At 47.2% G+C, this 21,471-nt stretch overlaps 1 protein-coding gene across 3 annotated transcripts in view; it reads left to right on the forward strand.

Moving 5' to 3' along the window:
• The window catches only part of CYTH1 (cytohesin 1), a 90,243-nt gene extending 69,048 nt beyond the window's left edge, over window positions 1-21,195 (forward strand). For 2 of the 3 annotated variants that reach the window (XM_033960188.1, XM_033960191.1), the window contains exons 9-13: window positions 356-468; window positions 14,170-14,248; window positions 15,719-15,790; window positions 19,970-20,124; window positions 20,510-21,195. In XM_033960188.1, the coding sequence (XP_033816079.1) occupies window positions 356-468; window positions 14,170-14,248; window positions 15,719-15,790; window positions 19,970-20,124; window positions 20,510-20,588 (498 nt within the window). In that variant the 3' untranslated portion in view covers window positions 20,589-21,195. The remainder of the gene's footprint in view (window positions 1-355; window positions 469-14,169; window positions 14,249-15,718; window positions 15,791-19,969; window positions 20,125-20,509) is intronic. The other variant, XM_033960190.1, reaches the window with a different exon arrangement.
• The last annotated feature ends 276 nt before the right edge of the window (window positions 21,196-21,471 follow it).

Below are 21,471 nucleotides of genomic sequence, written 5' to 3' on the forward strand. Positions count from 1 at the left end.
GCCTTAGTTAGAGTAGCTGGGTTTAAGAAAGATTTGGACAAGTTTCTGGAGGAAAAATCCATAGTTTGATATTGAGAGAGATATGGAGGAAGCCACTGCTTACCCTGGATTGGTAGCATGGATTGTTGCTACTCTTTGGGTTTCTGGAAACAGGAGACTGGTCTGGATGAACCATTGCTCTGACCCAGTATGGCTTTTCTTATGTTCCAACTGAGCAGTGGTCCTGTTTCTGCATTTGGAGACACTACTCTTCTGTAATCCAGTGCGCTTATCTATGAGAAATAAACCTGTTTTCTCGTGAAATCTTTGATGCCACCCACAGCAGGTAACTGTGCAGTATTTCTTTATCTTACAGAATCTCTACGACAGCATCAAGAACGAACCTTTTAAAATCCCAGAGGATGATGGTAATGACCTCACGCATACTTTTTTCAACCCTGATCGAGAGGGCTGGCTGCTTAAACTCGGTGAGTATACGTGAGAGATGACGGGGTGGTGAGGGAGCTATGTGGAAGCCTGGAGAGCATAGGTACACTCCCTTTCTATGAAAGAGGAGACTTTCCCAGGTAGGTCAGCTGCACAGAAGTGACTTTCTTTCATACCTGCTTATGGAAGAACCAGTTCTTTCTTATTTCCCCTGTCCTTCTTGACAGCACAAGAGCTGAGTGCATGGCTCTCCCTCTACACAACCCTTCATTTACAGAGAGATTCTGATCAGGTTTCCAGACACAGATGAGTATATAATGTATTCAGCTGGGTGTGGAAATATATAGAGAAATGTGGTAAATCTCTTTTTTAGTTTTTTTGAGGCCTGATGGGAGCAGAGTTTGGAAAGGATTTTGAAAATGGGGAGAGGCCCCTGAATTCCAGTAAATCAAAACATTAGGGAGAGAGGAAGAGAGCAACTATTTAGTTAAAACATTGGAACATCAAGTTTTTTTAAAAAAAGTTTTGTGCTTAAAAATTGCAATAATATATTGAAGAGCATTTTGGACTCCCATCAAAGCAGATATGTAACCGGTGGCTGAAGAACCTTTTGCATGCTTGGCCCTTGGACCCTCAGGAGCTGCCGTGGCACCAGCCAAATCTTTTTCTTTATTTGATGATTATTTTTAGCATGTGGCATTCTGCAGTGTCACGGGACAAGGAGCTGAGAAGCTTGTTACTCTCTTTACAGTTGCTTGTTTTGTAAAAAGTACCTGCCAACTGCTGTTAAGAATCTTTTGTTGCAGGCTGTATTTCTGGTTTTAATTTTCTTTTCTCCCTTGTTTGTATGTTTCCCTGACTTTGGCTGCTTTCTTACTTGCCCAAATCTTCAGGAGGTACGTAAGTGCAGCTCATGGCTGGCTCGCTGGGCGCTAGGATGGCCGCTTTTCTTTCCCTGTTTCTTGTTTGATGGACCTCGTGCTGCTTTTCTTCAGTACACAGTCCCCAGGGATGTCCTGTGGGGAAGGGGGATGTAAAGAGAGTACTGTCATTTATTTTTGGTATTCAGTAGGTTCTTGCAGGTTTCCATGTAAGTCAACACACACACATACGTGGGAAAAGGCAGGCCTAGGTGCAGCAGTGCTATGACCTGCTTCGAATTCGTCTTGGGCCCTTTTTGACACCTAAGAACCTGAACTTTCACGCTCAACAAGAATGAGGAAGCTGCTTAGCAACAAAATGGTACAAGCGGGAATCTAATTCCAAGTCTGTTTGAAAAACAGAGACCCATCAAAAGAAAGCACAATGGGATAATTAAGACACACAAGTGCACGTGACTTTACACAGTGTGCGAAAGGGATGTCTCAGACTTGGATGAAAAGTTACATTTGCCTTAGAACAGGTAGAACTACAGGAGGCTGAAGAAGGGGGGTTATAAATGATTCAAAGTAAAATAAATATGTGCCCTGTGACCCCCCCAAAAAAAATAAGATTGATGGCCAAATGAGTAAGACAAAGGTACAAAATCTATGCAAGAATATGACCAGTAGAGAACGACATGGGAACAAATTTTTTCCTGTCCCGGCGAGTTCTTTTCTTGCCTTTGCCCCATTCCAGCAAGCTCTGTCTTATAGGAATGGGGCAGGGACAGCGACAAAACTCACAGGGATGGGACAGGGAAATTGAGTTCCTGCGGAGACGGGGGCAAATTGTCCCCTTGTCATTCTCTAGTCACCAGTGAACGTGACATCTCCGTGCAGTAGAAAAAGACAAAATGACTGGATAAGTAAGCATGGCCTGATGGAGAAAATCTGGCCTGGATTGTGCTTTCTTTTGCCGGTGTGGATTCATGAATTCAATCTCCTCCTTTTTTGTTGTACAGCCAAAGCGGTTCACATTTTTATTTTCTCTGTCCCTAGTGGGCATTGGAGGGTTAAGTGACTTGCCCAAAGTCACAAGAAACTGCAGTGGGAATCAAGCCCAGTTCCCTGGTTTTCAGCCCACCGCACTAAATGGTGTAGGAAATAAAGAAGATAAAATGATCCCTTTTGTTGAACTATGAACTAATCACCTTATTCAGATCAGAAATGCGGAAAAGACGACAGCTGTGTTACACTTATAAAATTCTTATATTTGTTATCTTTTCTCAACTGAATAAGAAGCTTCTGTCTTTGAAAGTTAGCCAAATAATGTGCTTAGGCCCGTGTTAGGGGTTTTTCATAGGAATTCTGTGAGCCTTGGAACTTCGGCTGCAGCGGCCAGCTTGATCAAAAGGGGCCTAAGTTACTCCAATAAAAAGGTTTCATTTTATCTTATTTGTTGTGTTTTAGTTTTGAAGGTGTGAATGGGAAGCCATTAATAAAATGCATTGTACTAAAAGGTCAAATCATACAAATGCCAAAGGGTTCATTCTAGACTCCATAAATCGTGAAACCTTTTGGTAAAGTCAAACGTCATCTGGCCTTCAGGGAGCTCGTTTTAAAGGCACATGGTAAGGTTTTTGTACATTATTTGGCACAATTCTCAGGATCTGCTAATCTAAAGGACAAATTGTTTTGACTATTAAATGTTTAGGTTTTTGCTGTTTAGTTTTCCTGAATAGGTTGACTTGTTAAAGTACTGTAAGATATCATTGCTGTTTATTTAATTTTGATTTGGGGGATTTTCATTCATTTTTCTTTTTTTTTTTGTACATTGCTTGCAACAGGGGAGAACAAGCGATTAAATTGTAATAAACACTGGCAGTTTCTCTCAAAAGACATAGTCAAGGCTTGCAATAGTTTGCTGGGTTAAAAAGTGTAGCCGAACCTCTGGAGGGCGGGTCTTGCCTGATAGACATAGGAATTGCCACCTCTTCTGGATGTGAGCAACAGGGTAGGAAGCTCCCCATTCGAATCATCGGTTGAGCAATTCTGTCATATGACCTAGATTGGCAATTTTTGGAGACAGGATGCCCTTAATAGCTTAAATATCAAAGTTTAAGATAGGGAAGGTCAGAAATCATTTATCATACCAAAGAAATAAAAGTCTAATACAGAATCAGTGGTGCTGTTGCCTGACAGGGTTATTATAAGGCACTTAGTAGAAAAGTCCATAGCAGAAACTGAAGCAATTGCTTGCATGAAGGCAGATAAAAACCATATTGGCCTATCTAGCCTGCCTATCCATATCATAGAGCTGAAGTGGGACTTGAACCTGGGTCTCTTGATGCACAGTCCTCTGTACTAGCCAATAGCGGATGGGCAGACTGGATGGGTCATTTGGCCTTTTATCTACCATCAAGTTTCTTCATTTCATTTCTCTGATTTTAAAGAGAATAACAGAGAAATTCCTAAATCAAGAGGTAAATTTGAAGAACTACTTCAAAGTAAGGGGACAGGTAATTTAAAGCAATTCATAATTTAGGAAGTAGCAAATCATCAGAACCAGATGGCAATCACCCAGTGGTTCTAGCAGTTTAAATATGAAATTGCACAGCTACTTACATAGAAACATGATAAGCCCCCTTAAGCTACTGACAGCTACTAAAACTAGCTCAATGCCAGAGGAGAGGAGGGTTAGCAGTGTAACTTCCCTGTTTAAATAGTTATCCCAGGACAAGCAGGCAGCATATTCTCTACATGTGAGTGACGTCATCCATGGAGCCCCGACGCGGACAGCTTTTCAAGCAAACTTGATTGAAGATTTCAAGTTTGCTGGTGCTGCACCACGCATGTGTGTGCCTTCCCGCTCCACTAGAGGGCGCATCCCCTCCTCGTGGTCTTCAGTTCTTAGTTTTCCGCGGAGCCAGAAAGCCCTGTTGTTTTTCTCTCCATGTGTTCCGTGCCTTTCTAGCACCACAGCTTTGTTTTGTCTAGGAGTCGCTGTGCGCCTTTTTGCCTTCATTAGATCGTTAAAAAAAAAAAAAAATCCTCTTTTGGACTCGGCATCTGGGGGCTCCCGGGTTGCCATGGCCGCTGGGCCTCGCTCGGCTGCGGCCTGTTTTTCCTATGTTCCGGCCTCTTACCGGGTTAAAAAGTGCACCCAGTGCGGTCGGCTGCTGTCCATCACCGACCCGCATCGGTGGTGTATCTTGTGCCTGGGGGCTGACCATTCGACCGACGCTTGTCCCAGGTGTGCGACTTTTCAGAACTGTGCCCTGCAACGTCGTCGGGCCCGCATGGCTGAACTTTTTGCTGTGGAACCGGCCCTGGTTTCGGCTTCGGCCTCAACCTCGGCCCCGGCCTCAACCTCGGCCTCGAAGACCTCAGCCCCGAGTAAGACCTCGGCCTCAAAGGGATCGACCTCGGCCTCGAAGACCTCAGCTCCGGGTAAGTCCCCTCTTTCTTCCTCTTCAGGGTCAGCGCTGACGAGGAAGCCAACCTTGGAGTCTCCGGCCGTTCATGGTGGGAGTGCTCTTCCACTGGCCCTGTCGAGACTGGCCAAGCCCTTAAAGCGTGCTTCCGCCTCCAGGGAATACTCAACATCGAGGTCGCCCTCGGTGGAATGCACCTTGGCACCTGATATGCCTTCTATGCTTTCGGTGCCTGTGTTCCAGGAGATGTTAAGGGCTATGATATCCTCGGAGCTCTCCTCGGCTTTGGCCCATTTGACCCTGGCCTCACGTGCACTGGACCAGCCTGAGCGTAGTGTCGAGGCCCTTCGGGGCAAGGTGCATCGGTCTCAGCAGCCCTCCTCGGACTCTTCTCGACTCTCAAGGTGTTCTTCGCCCTCGGGGCATTCGGGGTCGAAGCGCCGGTCGAGGCGTGCCTCGACCCCGTCTTGTCGTTCGGCGAAACAGCCCCGGGACTTCCCCCCCCGAGGCAGGGTAGGTCCCCGGGTGGTTACCCTGCCAGTGATCTCCGGGTCTCGGAGTTGTCTTTATCCAATCCCCGGTTGTTTAAGTCACCTTCCCGGTCCGGGGCTCCGCTCTGGGAGACCGCGGCTTCCCGTGTTCCCGCGGAATGTCGCCTCAGCGTCGGAGGACCTCGGTGCCTTGGACCCCAGGGTCCTCGCCTTAGCCGTCCTCGAGGCGTCGGCAATCCTCAACCCTGCCCCATTCCCTCAGCAGGGCATCTTGGGGCTCGGGACAGGGCACTGATAGGCCGTCGCATTACTCTCGGGAGGCTTCTCCCTCTTTTTAGCGGCGCCTCGGTCTCGTTCGACCACCCCCGAGGGCCGGTCGGACAGTCAGCCATCTTCCTTCACCAGGTTTGTTCAGGACAGGGGGAAGGCGCTCCATCTCGAACTCCAGTCCGACTCAAAATACAGCAAGGAGTTTTTGGAGGAGATGGACCTACCTTGTCTTCCTCGGGAGTCTTTGCAGCTCCCTTTGAATCCAGTGCTGCGCCAGGCTTTCTTCCAGAATTTGGAGACCCCCTATGCGGTCCCGGCCATTCCGTCCAAAATGGAGTCTAGATACCGGACCGTCCCTTGTCTGGGGTTTGAAAAGGCACAACTTTCCCACCAGTCCCTGCTGGTGGAATCTTCTCTGAAAAAGAGTCATCCCTCCAGGATCTCCGCGGTGGTCCCACCTGGCCGGGAGGGGAGGACGATGGATAAGTTTGGCAGATGTCTCTACTAAAACTCCATGATGGCCAACCGGGTCCTAAATTATAATTTTACCTTCACCTCGTATCTTAAGGTCCTGGTCAAGTCCTTGCCCGCTTTTCAGGGTGACTTGCCCGTCTACCGCCGTGCGGAGTTTGGGCAGGTGGTGGACTCTCTTTTGTTGCTGCATCTGCACATGTTCCATGCGGCTTACGATGTGTTTGAGCTCTCCTCTCGGGTCTCCGCCTTTACGGTGGCCATGCATTGTTTGGCGTGGCTCCGCATCGTCGATATGGACCCCAATCTGCAGGATCGCTTGGCCAATCTTCCCTGTTTGGGGAATTAACTCTTTGACGACTCGATCAAGGCGGCCACTAAGCGCCTCTCGGAGCACAAGCGTTCCTTTGCCTCTTTGGTGCAGCCCAAGCCGAAGCCCACTTCTCCTAAGGCTTATCGGCTGCCGCCCCGGCGGTACCCGCAAAAGTCTACCCCTGCCTTCTCTCGCCCTCCTCCTCAGCGCCAGCAGCAGCAGCAGGCTCCTCCGAAACCTCAGACCCCGGCTGTGTCTAAGCCCGCGCTGTCCTTTTGACTGGCTGGGCAGCAGGAGGCTGGCCCCCGCTGCCTTGACGTTCGCCCCTCTTCCTATTGGGGGCCGTCTTCGGGCTTTCTACCCCCATTGGGCCCGCATTACCTTGGACGCTTGTGTCCTCAACGTTGTCAGAGAGGGGTACTCGCTGAACTTTCGGGAGTTGCCTCCAGACAGTCCTCCTGTCGTGTCTCTTTCAAATCGGGCGCAGCTTCCCTTGCTCCTTCTGGAAGCTCGGGCCATTCTTCGCCTTCGGGCAGTGGAGGAGGTTCCCCCTTGTCAGCGGGGACGGGGTTTTTACTCCAGGTGCTTCCTGGTCCCCAAAAAGACCGAGACTTCCGTCCTATCCTGGACCTCCGGAAGCTGAACAAGTTCCTGGTTCGAGAAAAGTTCAGGATGCTTTCGCTCCCTGTTTTGTACCCGTTGATGAACGAGGGGGGGACTGGTTGTGTTCCCTCGATCTGAAGGAGGCCTATACTCGCATGCCGATTCATCCGGTTCCTTCGCTTCCAGGTCGGGGACCTGCATCTGCAGTACAGGGTCCTCCCGTTCGGACTGGCTTCCTCCCCACAAGTCTTCACAAAGTGCTTCGTGGTGGTGGCGGCGGCTCTGCGGTCGAGGGGCCTTCAGGTCTTTCCATACCTCGACGATTGGTTGATCAAGGCCTCAACGAAAGAGGGGGTTATTTCAGCGACCCATCAGACTATTACCTTCCTTCAGAGTCTGGGGTTCGAGGTGAACTTCCCAAAGTCTCAGTTGTGCCCCTCTCAATCCCTTCATTTTATCGGGGCCGTGCTGGACACGGTTCGCCTCCAGTCATTCCTGCCTCCTCGGCAGGCCACGCTCGTGCAGCTGAGCCAGCAGGTTTCCCTGCTAGCTTCGGTCTCGGCCAAGCAGATGATGGTCCTATTGCGACACATGGCCTCCACTGTGCATGTCACACCATTCGTGCGACTACATCTAAGGGTCCCTCAGTGGCGACAGGATCGGGATCCCGCTTTTCATCACATTGCGGTGACTCCCTCCTTGAAATGCTCGCTCCGTTGGTGGACCAGCTCTTCCAATCTTTCCAGAGGGTTGCTCTTTCTCGCTCCTCAGCATCACAAAGTCCTGACCACGGACTCCTTGGCGTGTGCTTCGGGGGCGCATCTCAACGGTCTGCATACGCAGGGCCTTTGGTCGAGTGCGGACCGTCGTTGCCACATCAACGTGTTGGAGCTTCGGGCCATTTACAATGCGGTGGTGGCCTTCCGTCATTTGCTTCAGGATCAGGTGGTCCTGGTACGCACGGACAACCAGGTGGCGATGTATTACGTCAACAAGCAGGGGGGGTTCGGGTTCCCTGTCTCTCTGCAAGGAGGCTCTGCGCCTTTGGGATTGGGTATTACGCCACAACGTCTTTCTTCGTGCGGTTTACATCCAGGGCAAGCACAACTGCCTGGCGGACAAGTTAAGCCGCCTCCTGCAGCTGCATGAATGATCTCTCCATTCCCAGACTCTGCGTAAGGTGTTTTTTCAGTGGGGGACTCCGCAGATAGATCTCTTCGCCTCACCCCTCAATCACAAGTTGCCTCTTTTCTGCTCCAGGGTGTTCTCCCTGGATCGTCTCGAGACCAATGCGTTCCTTCTGGATTGGACGGGACGGTTCCTGTATGCGTTTCCTCCCTTCCCATTGATTCTGAGGACGCTTGTCCATCTCAGGTCTGCTCGCACCTCCATGATTTTGATCGCTCCTCGGTGGCCTCGGCAGCCGTGGTTTTCCCTGCTTCTTCAACTCAGTGTCAGGGATCCTCTACTTCTGCCTGTGTTTCCTTCTCTGCTGTCTCAGAGTCGGGGTTCACTGTTGCATCTCAATCTGCAGTCTCTACATCTGACGGCTTGGTTCCTTTCCACCTAACTTCCTCCATTGAGTTGTCCCAGTTGGTGAGGGATGTTCTGGAGGCTTCTCGGAAAGCTTCTACTAGGCAGTGTTATGCCCAGAAGTGGACTAGATTCGTCACATGGTGTGCTTCGAATCGGGTGGAACCTTTGTCTGCTTCTTTACCTTCGGTCTTGGATTATTTGCTGCATTTGTCTCGGTCTGGCCTCAAGACGAATTCTGTTTGTGTACATCTTAGTGTGATTGCCGCCTTCCATCGGCAGCTGGATGGGAAGACGCTTTCTGTCCACCCCTTGGTTTCTCGTTTTATGAGGGGGTCTCTTGAATGTCCATCCTCCTCTCAAGCCTCCCCCTGTGGTTTGGGATCTCAATGTAGTTCTCGCTCAATTGATGAAACCTCCTTTTGAGCCCATGGACAAAGCTCATCTGAAGTTCCTTACTTGGAAGGTGATCTTCCTGCTTGCCCTCACCTCTGCTCGAAGGGTTAGTGAGCTGCAGGCTTTGGTTGGACCCTCCTTTTATTGTTTTTCATCATGACAAGGTGGTCCTCCGCACTCATACCAAATTCTTGCCTAAGGTGGTGTCAGATTTTCACCTTAATCAGTATCGTTCTTCCAATGTTTTTTCCTAAACCCCATTCTCATCCTGGTGAAGTGGTGCTTCATACTCTTGACTGTAAGAGGGCGTTGGCATTCTATCTCCAACGCACCCAGTCTCATCGGAAGGTTCCTCAATTTTTCTTGTCTTTTGATCCTAATCAGTTGGGATGTCCTGTTTCCAAGCGCACTTTGCCAACTGGTTGGCTGCTTGTATTTCCTTCTGCTACGCTCAGGCTAGTCTCTCGCTACATGGTCGGGTCACTGGACATAAAGTCCAAGCGATGGTGGCTTCTGTCGCTTTCCTCAGGTCCACGCCAATTGAGGAGATCTGCAAGGCTGCCACTTGGTCTTCGGTTCATACCTTCACCTCACACTACTGTCTGGATATTTTGTCCAGGAGCGACGGCCGGTTTGGCCAGTCGATTTTGCGTAATCTGTTTTCCTAAATTGCCAAACTTCCCTCCGTCCCTTTTTTGGTTAGCTTGGAGGTCACCCACGTGTAGAGAATATGCTGCCTGCTTGTCCGTACTTACCGTAACAGGTGTTATCCAGAGACAGCAGGCGAATATTCTCGCAACCCTCCCACCTCCCCAGGGTTGGCTTCTTTGCTAGCTATCTGAACTGAAGACCACGAGGAAGGGATGCGCCCTTTAGTGGAGCGGGAAGGCACACACATGTGTGGTGCAGCATCAGCAAACTTGAAATCTTCAATCAAGTTTGCTTGAAAAGCTGTCCGCGTCGAGGCTCCGTGGATGACGTCACCCACATGTAGAGAATATCTGCCTGCTGTCCCTGGATAACACCTGTTACGGTAAGTAACTGTGCTGTCTCTACAGGTGACTGATGGAACTTAGAATAATAGGTCTTAATTCTATTAGAATCATTAAACTGCTAATTTGATCATGTTCTTTATAAATGTCGCATAGATAAATGGAAGATATTGAGAAAAGATTGGCACAGCTTCTTTTGGAGTTCTTTAAAGGCAGAAGAAGATCCAGTTAATAGGATTAGGGGTTTTTCTTTGAATCTCTTGATTAGATCCTTCATTAAAGACTATTAGTGAAACAAAGTTGTCCTTTTAGAGGGTAAACTTTCTTTTTCCAACGTAGTTACGTTTTACTGATTTTCAAAGTGAACGAAAGTATAAATATTGCTTTTCAAGTTTTCCAAAGGAAAGACCCCCACAGTCACTAGCACCACCGTTTTTGAACCAAAACGCATGTACTCCTAAAAGTGTGTGTGTTGTAACAATCCCTTCCTGACCCCAGCTCCAGGAACATCTCCTGTGTGAGCATCGGGCCTAGCTGTACCCACAAGTAGAGTGGGCAGCATTTATGTAGCTCTCTACATAGATAAATGGCTTTGAAAACTTCCCTCTTAATGGATCAATAGCTAAACATTAGAAAAAAAGGGGGACGTATACTAAATGATTTTTCATAGTGGAAAAGGCAGAAAGGTGTCTTGGAATGGGCCAACGCTGTCAAGTTATTCATAAATGATCTGAAAAAGCATAAAAGTTATATTGGCTTTAGTTAGCTATCTGTCTTTACACTTATATCCCGTCTTGAAGGGTCCCCCAAAATGGTTCAAAATTCAGAAAACACCATTCACTGAACAATGAAATATGTTATAAATAACACATACAAAACCAAACGGTTCAGAAACTCTATCACCTTGCAAAGTATCCTTCCTTTCTTACTAGGACACAGAAAATTCAGCTATACTTAATGGCTTTGCTTATGTTTGTTTGGGTTTTTTGGGGGGAGGGGTTAAATTAGTTATTTATTTTATTGAAAATTATCAAGAATAACTTCTTGTTCAGAATATGATCAAGACAATCAGCAATATTACAAAAAAAGAAACTAAATACAAAATTAGAGAATTACTCATTTGCTTAATCAATTTTAAAATCCCATATTTAAGATCCAAGATGGTAAACTTGAGTGAAAAATAAAAACTAATGAATATAACAATTTTATCAATTAGGCGGATAGCTGAAAGTGATTCACAGGAGAAATCTAATTAAGTTGTTACTATATCCCCTTCAAGATGTTTCATGGAGAGAAAGCCCGTTAGTTGTGAAGGTTCAAAAAAATACGTAATTACAAGATTTATACTTTACTATGCACTTGCATGGATATTGTAATAAGAATAAAGCACCCATCGCAGTAACCCCTGGTTTGAGAAGCAAGAACTGTTTTCTATGTTTCTGGGTTTTGCTTATGTTTGTTTAAGCTGCCCCCAAACCCAGTCCAGCTTACAAGGTTGCATAACCAACCAGTTGCTCCTTCAAAGGTGTTCCATCTGTGCTGAGGGCTCCTCCTTTGGTCAGCTCTTGGTAATGTTGTGTGTGAACAACGGCCAGGATGGGACAAGCACAGCATCCTTAAGAAATTGGTCGGGGTGAGAGGGGAATGTCAGGTGGTCTCCTCTGTAGCTCCTGCAGGCACCTGCATACCAGGTGTCTTCTCCCTCTGAAGTGGGTTGCCTTTTCAGCTCAGCCCATGGTATCAGCAGTTGGATGTGAAAGAGAATAGATAAAGACACCCCCACCGTTGGTTTTTTTTTTACACTTGGTCAGGATGCTCTGAGCTTCTAATAGGTCAGAACACCCTGAACCCAAGGTGCAGAAAGCAGAGAGAATGCCAGGTTAATGAAAATAGATTAACCCATTCTGGATCTGATCTAGCTCATCATGACATTGATGAAATCACCAACATTAGGTCAACAGAGCAATTCAGAGTGAGAACAGTGCTTGAGATACATTAGCCAACATGGCTGCTCTTTAGATAATCAGGGGAGAGTCAAAAGAAGCACCAGCAAGTTCAGAGGGGGAAGATAGGATTGATGGAGGAGGCAGGTGTTTTTGAGGGGTGAGGTTGGAGTTCTTGGGGACTGTTGTTCTAACTACTGAGTTTGTCTGCCTCTTCCTCGTTAGCCGTTGTTTCTTTGTGCTAAGAATACCAGTGTGTCTGCACTCTCTTATGCTGGCAGCTGTTCTTGTTACATCAGTGGGATATGATTTGTGGTTTCTTTTTAATGTGACCATGGATTCCTCTCTAAAGAAAGCTCCCTGCCTTTCTCATCATGGGTTAAACCCTTGGTCTTCTCTGTCCTCAAGGGCTGCCAACAAGTCCGGTTTCCACTATACTTCTAATGAATATGGATGGTACAAATTTGCATGCCTAGTACCTCTTGTTTTATGCAAATCTCTCTCATGCATATTCAAGAACTGGGGATGAAGGCCAAGGGGTTAAACTGTTTAAGCTGGAAAAGTAGGCCTCAGGCTGTACACCCCTGGAGGGATTTGGGGGGTGTCTCAGCATGGATGTGGGTTGGAGCATTTTGTTTAGACTGAATCTGTTCTTCAAGGGGATGCAGGTGGAAATGTGGGGATAACAGAGGGCTTACAGTATCTGGTTTGTAGCTAGAGGATCTTTTGGGTCCAGACCACTGATTGGATAGGAGGTGTCTTTGGGGGGGGGACGGGAGTCACCCTACCCTACCCTACCCTGGAGTTAGGTGTCTGTGAATTTGTAGTATTCATCCCAAAGGACTGGCAGCTATTTGTACAGTTCTCTAGGAATCTACCGCCAATCTCTAGGAATCTACCGTCAGCAATTTTCACTCCCAGTCCTCTAGGGCTGCCAACGGGTCTCATTTTCAGGATATCTGTAATGATTATACATGAGAGATCTGCATCCAATCTGCCCATCCACTATCTACTGTTCTCCCTGAAAAATCCCACGCTTTCATTAATTTAGAAACAGTCCGTCTCCACCAATTCCACCAAGAGACTTTTCCATGCATCCACCACCCTTTCTGTAAAAAAAGTATTTCCTTAGATGACTCCTGAGCCTATGTCCTCTCCTTCCGGAGTTTTCCTTCATTTGAGATATTTAAATGTCTGTCATAGCCCCTCTTTCCCCCATACGCATTATGACAGGGACCACTAACCAATTTCGTAGCAGCCCTCTGAACTGACGCCATCAACTTGCAAGTGGGGCCTCACCAGAGACTTTTCCAATGGCACTATGGCCTCCTTTTTCCTAATGGCCATTCGTCTCTCTGTGCATCCGTTGCCTTTTCTACCTGTTTTGCTAGTCTTAAGATCATCCGATTTGATGACGTTTAAGTCACGCTCTTCTTTTGTCCAAGGAAGTACTTCACCTCCTGTACTGTATTGTTTCTTTGGATTTTTGCAGTCCAAGTTCATGACCCTGCATTTTTTAGCATTAAACCTTAGTTATCAATATGTGGAGCATTCTTCAAGCTTCTCTAGATGCCTCCTCATGCTATCCATACCCTCTGGGGTGTCTATCCTATTATAGAGTTTGCATAATCTGCGAAAAGAGAAGCCTTTACAGATGGTCCTTCCTCAATATAACCCTCAAAGATGTTAAGAGGGCTGACCCAAGGACAAATAGGGGCAGATATGGAAAATGCTTAACGTACCTGTCTGTAACCCGCTTTAATTGTAGTTGTATAACTACAAAAAGGCGATAGACAAGTCCCTTTCCTGCTGTCCAAACTGACAGGCCTGTAATTCCTAACCTCCTCCTTCTGCTAAGGGACCACATCCACCATTCCCCCAGTCCTCAGGGATCAATCCAGACCCTAAAGAAGCATTGAAAAGCTCATGCAATGGAAGCACCAGAACCATGTATTTTTATTAAGCTAGCCTGACCCGTTTTGGGCCCTCAAGGACTGAGTGTGGACACCACTTGCTTAGTTGGTCTGTTGTAAGTGGGGGAGGGTGGGGGGGTTCTCCTAGCTGCACCTCCTGAAGACACATTTTCCACATCCACTTGTTTTCTTGCTTTGCTGATGTGCAGCCATTCTGCCTGCTACCTCCAGAATCTTGCCTGTCCCCCTTCTGCCCCCAACCCTAGAGTCCCTCACGCAGACAGATTCTGCTTGCTTCTGCAATGCTTCAGCTGTAGCACTTGAGTTTGAAGAATCATATGAAGGTTGCTTTTTATTAGGCCCCTTTACCTGACTGCAGCACTGCCCTCTCCCGAATCCCTCTATCTCATGTTCTTTCTTCCCTCAGTCCTTTGTCCCTCTCATTACCCCCATCTCCCTTTTGTCTCCATCAGAAGTAAATGCTGGGGGGGTTGTGTATGTCTTAATATGTTTCTCTGCACTGCAGGTGGTCGAGTAAAGACCTGGAAGAGACGTTGGTTCATTTTGACAGATAACTGTCTTTACTACTTTGAGTACACAACGGTGAGTGACAGGAGGCGATTCTTCAGGATGCATGAAAGTGTGTGTGTGATAAGGAGCCCCTGGTTATGCTTTTGCTGTGTTCACCGCATTCATATGGGTTGGGCTTAAAGAAGTAGAAATGACACAGCTCGCTGGTGAGTGAGTGTTTTAATTTTTAACGTTGGTTGGCTCTGTCTTCTCAGGGGTGAATTGGGCCTCGCTTAACCCATTTGGGTGGGTGGGTGGGTGGCTGCTGGGCAGTGTGCAGGTCTCTCACTGTTCCTTCTGCTGAACCTTTAAACCAGAGGAATCCAGGTTTTGAGAATATTCCCAGTGAATATGCAGAAAAGAGATTTGCTTAGATATTGTCTGCTTTGGACATTTTTGTAACCTCTGTAGTTTATTTCAGTCCAGTCTAGTTGACTCCCCTTAGCTTAAATGGTTTAATCATTTTAATTTCACTGGTTGAAATGGTGAACTGGGTAAAAACAATGTTTAAATCTTGGGCCTTTCTGTGAATAGTTGCTGCTTTTCTCTGAGATCCGATTATACTGATCACGGAAATGTATTTCTGTTTATTTCCTGCCCTCGCAGAAAGCTCAGGGTGGGTAACAGTGGAACAAACACAGATTCAGAGAGCGAGCTAACAGAGGGAACTTAGGTACAATATTAAAGGCTAACAAATGATCATCAAGGAGAAGTGTACAGAGCCCGTAGGCAGTTTAGGGGGTGGGGACTTGGGTAACACGGGCATATAAAGGGCAAGTCAAGCAGAGGTGTTCGTTGAGCTGGTGGACATCTTTGTCAGTTCTCATAACCCATTTCTTTGCGTGTTGGTGTTAAAGTAAGTTCCGGCACTCGTCCCAGAGCAGTAAACCAGTAGCATGCAAATCACTACTGTGTTATAAAGTGCACCTTTTGAGAAAAACAGCGCACTAGCAACAGAGAGGTGTAGCCTTTGGTTGCATCACAAGTAAACCTCTTCCTTCCTGACAGGAAAGGAGATGATTAAAAACCCCTCAGGGGACCCTGATGGGTCTTCTCTTACCTTCCCTACTCCCCTAACACTCACTCCTCTAAACTTGGGGGTACGACTTGCACCTGCCTCAGAGGTATATGGGTAGGGTGGGGGCACTTAGTCCACCTCAGTCAGTTATGGGCGAGCCAGGGGATCAACAGGGCCATTTGTGAGGTCAAGGGGGGGGGGGTTTCCTCACACTCTACCTGGAATAAAGCTTCAGTTCTATAAGGAGTAAAAAAGGAAAAAAAAAAACCCTAGATCATATAAAAGTTGTGTTTTCACAGGAGCAGTTTCTTAAGCAGTGATTTACCTGTATTTTGCACGCCCAATTGCCTGTTCTTCAATGCAGGGGTTGTACTCCCATCAGGAGTAAGACTAGCACAGGAAAATCAAACGTGCATCAGCCCATTTAAGACAAGACAGAGAATGCTTGTTCTATGCAGAGTAATGTGTCTCTTGTATACTTCCAGGATAAGGAACCTCGGGGAATCATTCCTCTAGAAAACCTGAGCATCAGAGAGGTGGAGGACTCCAAAAAGCCAGTGAGCAATTGTCATATTTTCGAACACCGAATGGTTCCCCTGTGTCCTCATAAGCCCCATGAGATTTCCCTCCCTGGGCTTCTGCACAGCTTCTCATTCTTCATCACCTACCTGGAAAATGTTTCCTTAAAACCTCTTTTTCTACTTGACACATCTTTTCATTTTAAGAGAGAACTTTTGACATTTTCCCAAATGCAGAGGCAGGAGTGGTGAGTACTTGGACCCCTGTGCAGGTCTTAAATTTGGCCCCTCTCCCACTGGTCTTTTATGAAAAAAGTCACCCGAAGCAGTGTATAACTACTGCTACTACTACTTATCACTGAAAGACGTACACAGCGCTGTACATTTTGCCATTTATAGACAGTCCCTGCTCGGAAAAGCTTAGCTTACAATCTAACTTGGACAGACAGACACAAGATATAGGGCTGGGGATGAGAAGGTGAGAGGAAAGAGTTGAAAGCACTCTCGAAGAGGTGAGCTTTTACCTGGGCCTCGAACACTGCCTGTGACGGAGCCCGCCATAGGGATTCAGGCAGCTTGTTTCAAGCATAGAGCGCAGCAAGGCAGAAGGGATGGAATCTGGAGTTGGCAGCAAAAGAGAAGGGCACAGAAAGGAACGACTTACCAGCTGAGGGGCAGTTGAGTGAGTGCATTTATAGGTCAGTAAGAGGAGTTTGAATTGTATTCAGAAATGGATGGAAAGTGACTTTAGGAGAGGGGTAACATGAGTAAAGCAGCTCTCCCAGAATATGAGTCGTGTAGCCGAATTCTGGACAGATTGGAGGAGAGTGAGATGACTAAGCAGAAGGCCTGAGAGTAGCGAGTTGCAGTAGTCTAAGCGCATATAAAGGGCATAACCTGGACATTGGCAATGAACAAGGAGTATTTGTATCTTGTAAAACAGGATACATAGCATAATCTGTTACTTACATCAGTCAACACAATACAATGAAAACATCTTAACAGACAGTAAAGGGAGCAAGCAGAGGTGGAATGTATAGAGAGTGATGAGGATGACTGAAATTGCACATAAAATCCCGCTAGTTTGTGCAGCCGGTGTTAGTCCCTGTGAGACTAGCTAATTAATTGCTTCTTCAGTGAAAGGTTTGGAAGGTGAGCCAGGCTTTCACCTGCTTTGTGAAGCCTTTCAGGGACAGCAGGGATTATCCTTTGCTGGGGATGTGGCTAGCTATGCTCCTTAGGAGGACCTTGGAGGTATGTAGAGGGAGATCATGTTCAAATAGGGCCTTGAAGATCAGATATAGTTTTACATTTAGCCCTGTGTGTGCTGGTAGCCAGCTAAGTTTTGACAGAAATGCTGTGATGTGGTCATTTCACTTACAACCTTCTGAGTCAGTTGGAGCTGATGCAAAATCCTTGTAATTGGACCACTGTAGAGTGCATTATACAGTAGTAATCCAGGTTCGGGATTTGGCCAAAAATGCCAATACATTTTCATCTGAAATCTGAAACTCTCACCCCCTCTCCACCCTCCCAGGGCCCTCTGCCCACTCCACACCTGTCTACCCACCACAATCGTCCATTACTCAAAGGTCCTTACTGGGCATACCTTTGAAATCACCAGTTCCATAGGAAGTCCTGGCAGCCATTCTGAGATGGCTTTTGCTTAAGCTGGTTCCAGTCTCCAATGGCAGATGGTGAGTGGGTGCAGGTGCTGAGAGTGATCATGATGGGGGCGGGCAGGGGGCTCTGAGAGTGATTCTTATGGGGGGAGTTCTTGGGTTTTGTTTTGAGCCAAACCCAAATTGCAAATTTCAGTTGTTGGTTTGGTTTCAGTTGCCCTCTAGCGCAGTGTTCTTCAACCTTTTTACACCTATGGACTGGCGGAAATAAAATAATTATTTTGTGGACTGGCAAACTACTAGGACTAAAATTTAAAAACCCTGTTTCCACCCTGTCTCCGCGAGCTCGGTCCCCGCAAACCATCTGATCCCATCCACACAAGCCTCAGTTATGATTTTATATTGAATGTATTTTATTAAAGTATAAAAAGAAACAATATTCTGTACAATTGTCATTTTATAAATACAAATAATACAGAGCAAGGATCAACAAAACCCCTGTCTCCCCTCCCCTTCACATATATCCCCTCTACTATCAAGAAAACTGAATAAGCCAAATTATTACATAATGCTACACAGAAATATCATGTAACAGAATACCGCAGTCACACATGACAGGAATAATGTTAGGGAAGTGCAACTAGGGCAACTCCCCCCTGGTCAGAGAGAACCCTAAGCCACTGCCTGGACTTTGCAGTCCCCAGTTATGTCTAACACCAGCTCTAGCAGGATTTATATTTCAAATCTGATATATTCTAATCACAAAATAGAAATAAATTTTTTTTTTCTACCTTTTATCGTCTCTGGTTTCCGCTTTCATCTTCTTTTCACTCTCTTCCTTCTAGCGTCTGCCGTCTCTTCAATCCAGCATCTGCCCCTTCCATCCACTGTCTGCCCTCTCCCTTCCATATGGTATCTGTCTTCTTTCTATGCCCCTCTCCCCTTTCCATCCAGACTGCGCCTCCTCTCTCCTTTTTACATGATTCATTCCAGCTTCACTGCTCTCTTCATTTTTATCTCTCCTACACCAGATCTAGCATCTTTGTCCCTCTCTGCTTATTTCTCTGCTGACCCTTCCCATTATCAATCTCTCTACATTCTTATTCCTGTCTCTCCCCTTCCCCTCCTCTAATCTCCCTGCCAGCTGTTTCCTTCTCCCTACCATCCTCCCCTTCCAGCAGCATCTCTTTCTCCCTCTCTCCAGGTCCAATAGCAGCTGTCCCTTTTATTTCCTTTGTCCAGCAGCTTCCCAGCTTCCTTTCCCTCCTCCCCTCCCAGCAGCATCTCCTTCTCCCTCTCTCCAGGTCCAGTAGCAGCTGTCCCTTTTTTTCCCTTATCCAGCAGCTTCCCAGATTCCTTTCCCTTCTCCCCTCCCAGCAGCATCTCTCCTCCCTCTCTCCAGGTCCAGTAGCAGCTGTCCCTTTTTTTTTTTTTTACCATGCCCAGCAGCTTCCCAGCCTCTAACAGTGGCTTTCTCCCCTCCCAGCAGCTCTCCTTACTTGCCAGCACAGCGATTCACTAAGGCAGCCTCAGGTCCTTTGATGGGTCGCGCCACCTTTAAGGAAAGAGGAAGTTGCATCATCAGAGGCGGCCATGACTCAGCAAAAATCCCAAGGCTGCCTTCGTGAATCGCTGCGCTGGTAAGTAAGGAGAGCTGCTGGGAGGGGAGAAAGCCATTGTCAGAGGCTCCCCATCTCGCTGGTCCTGCACGGACCACCTGAAAATTACATCTCATTGATCAAGCCGGACCTGTGCGGACTGGCAGGAAATTGAAGTTCATCCATCTCGCTGGCCCTGCATGGACTGGCAGAAATTTCATGCAGACCGGCACCGGTCCACGGACCTGCGGTTGAAGAACAGTGCTCTAGCGTGAACCACTCAGTGCCAGCTTTCTGTGTTTCTTGCCTCATCCGCTTAGCCCTTTTTTTTGCCTCATACCCAGATTCCCAGTACCCTCCTCCCCTTTCACTGTTTTCTCATTCCCTTCACAGACTTTGTTTCCAATGGCACAAGGAAACTGGTTGAGCTGCTGCCTCTGCACTCAAGTTGTGAGATCAAATCCCGGTGCTGCTCCTTGTGACCCTGGGCAAGTCACTTAATCTTCCAGTGCCCACTGCTTTGAAATGCCAAAGCCCCAGAAAGGCGGTATACAAGTTCCTATTCCCTTTCCCTCTATCTCCACATCTGTTCTTCCACTCTTACCCTCCCAACCTAATCAACACACACTTATGTGGCTGCCTTCCTGTGCTTTCCCCTCATTCCAGTGGCCTCCACTGATCTGAAATGTGAAGCAGTACTTGTGAGCCTCCAGGGATGTGCAGGTTGCCCCATCCTGGCACTGAATGGGATACAGGGTGCTCACACACTCCCCTCACTGACACTGTTGGCAAGTGTGCTGCTGGGGGAGCCCCCCTCGTGTGCTCCCCCCAGAGCATCTCCCTTCTTTCCTATGTCCTGAATCTCAGTGGCCAGTGCTGGTGCTCCTGGGGAAGAGAAAGGAAATGTATCTGGCCTTGCTGGAGGGAGGGAGGGTGTAGTGCTTAGCTTGAAGATGGGGTCACTAGCTCCCAATTACCTTTTTCTTTCTTGTTTTCAGAACTGCTTTGAACTCTACATCCCAGATAACAAGGACCAGGTTATTAAAGCATGTAAGACGGAGGCTGATGGACGGGTGGTGGAGGGCAACCACACAGTATATCGAATTTCTGCTCCTACCCCTGAGGAGAAGGAGGAGTGGATAAAATGCATAAAGTAAGTGATCATAAGCATGAATAATAGCTACATCCCAGAATATTCTGGAAGCCTGGAGAGGAACTGGCGAGATAGATACCGGGATATTCTGTGAAGCTCAGAGAGAGGCTACTGGCAACTGAGCAGTTGTTTCCTGAAGGCAGACTGGTTTCACAGAACTGGAAAAGTTATTTCGACTGCTGGAACTCTCTTTTTCTGATGTTCAAGGGTTAAGCCGCTGCAGGGGCCTGTTTGCTGGTGGGGGGTGGAGGATGGCAGAGCTGGAATAGAGGCAGTGTAATGTGAGGAGAAGTCTTGTGGGCTTTTGGTTAGTAACCTGTAAACTGCAGTGGCTTTCTGGATGTTCGTGTGTGTTGATCCATTGTGTCTGCTTTGTTGTTTCCAGAGCAGCTATCAGCCGGGATCCTTTCTATGAGATGTTAGCCGCCCGCAAGAAGAAGGTGTCATCGACAAAGCGACATTAGCATTTGCTGCTTTCACCTTGCAGTTCTCAGTGGGCCTGGGTTGTCTAACGGATTTTTCTGTTCAGGTTTTACAAGGTTTTTTGCCTTTTGATCAGGGAGATGCTGCTGCACAGAAAGCTGACCGAGGAATCCGGGCTGTGGTATCTCTGAAGTTTTTTGCAGTCGCTGATCATCGGCAAACCAAAAGCCCTGAGTCTGGACCTCGGCACTTTCTGTATTAATATAGGCTGAATCAGAAAAGAGGAGCCCAGAAATGTACATAGATAATATATATTTTTAATTTGAAAAGACTAGAGGTCCAAATATCTTGAAAACTCCTTGTCTGTTTTCTTGGGCTGCGAGTGACACAGCTAAAAAAAACCTCAAGGACTTCTCTAGATGGAGGAATTGTGTACAGTGAAAATGCCAGCAGTGCTGAGCACCCCGAGTGGGTTTGAGGGTCCAGCCCTGAGAAGGGGGGATGTTTCATTCACGTATTGTTGACGCTACCTTACGTGCCTGCTTGTGTTCTGTAAAGTTTCTATATACTAGGATTTTGTTTAGAATCCCTGCGGGCCAGGGCGAGGGAGGGCAGACGTGACGCTGGTAACACAGCATTGTTGGTGCTTGTTTTATACTAATTTTGCGTTGTCGCTGCTGTTTGATGGTAAAGTGGCCACTTCTGAAGAAGCTATAAATGGAATAACTCTTAAAAAGTGTCCTGTGTCAGCCTCATTATACCAAGGAGCAGCATGGCAGGGAGGTTCCTTTAAACAGATGTGTAATCCTTTCCATTTGAAGGAGAGGGCTGGAAGGGCAGGTGCTTTGAGGTAACCTCCCAACCGGCAACGATTTCTAACACTAGGGTTACCAGGTGTCCGAAAAAACCCGGACATGTCCTCTT

This window comes from Geotrypetes seraphini, chromosome 10, assembly GCF_902459505.1.
Source record: "Geotrypetes seraphini chromosome 10, aGeoSer1.1, whole genome shotgun sequence".
In the NCBI taxonomy this organism is placed as follows: domain Eukaryota; kingdom Metazoa; phylum Chordata; class Amphibia; order Gymnophiona; family Dermophiidae; genus Geotrypetes; species Geotrypetes seraphini.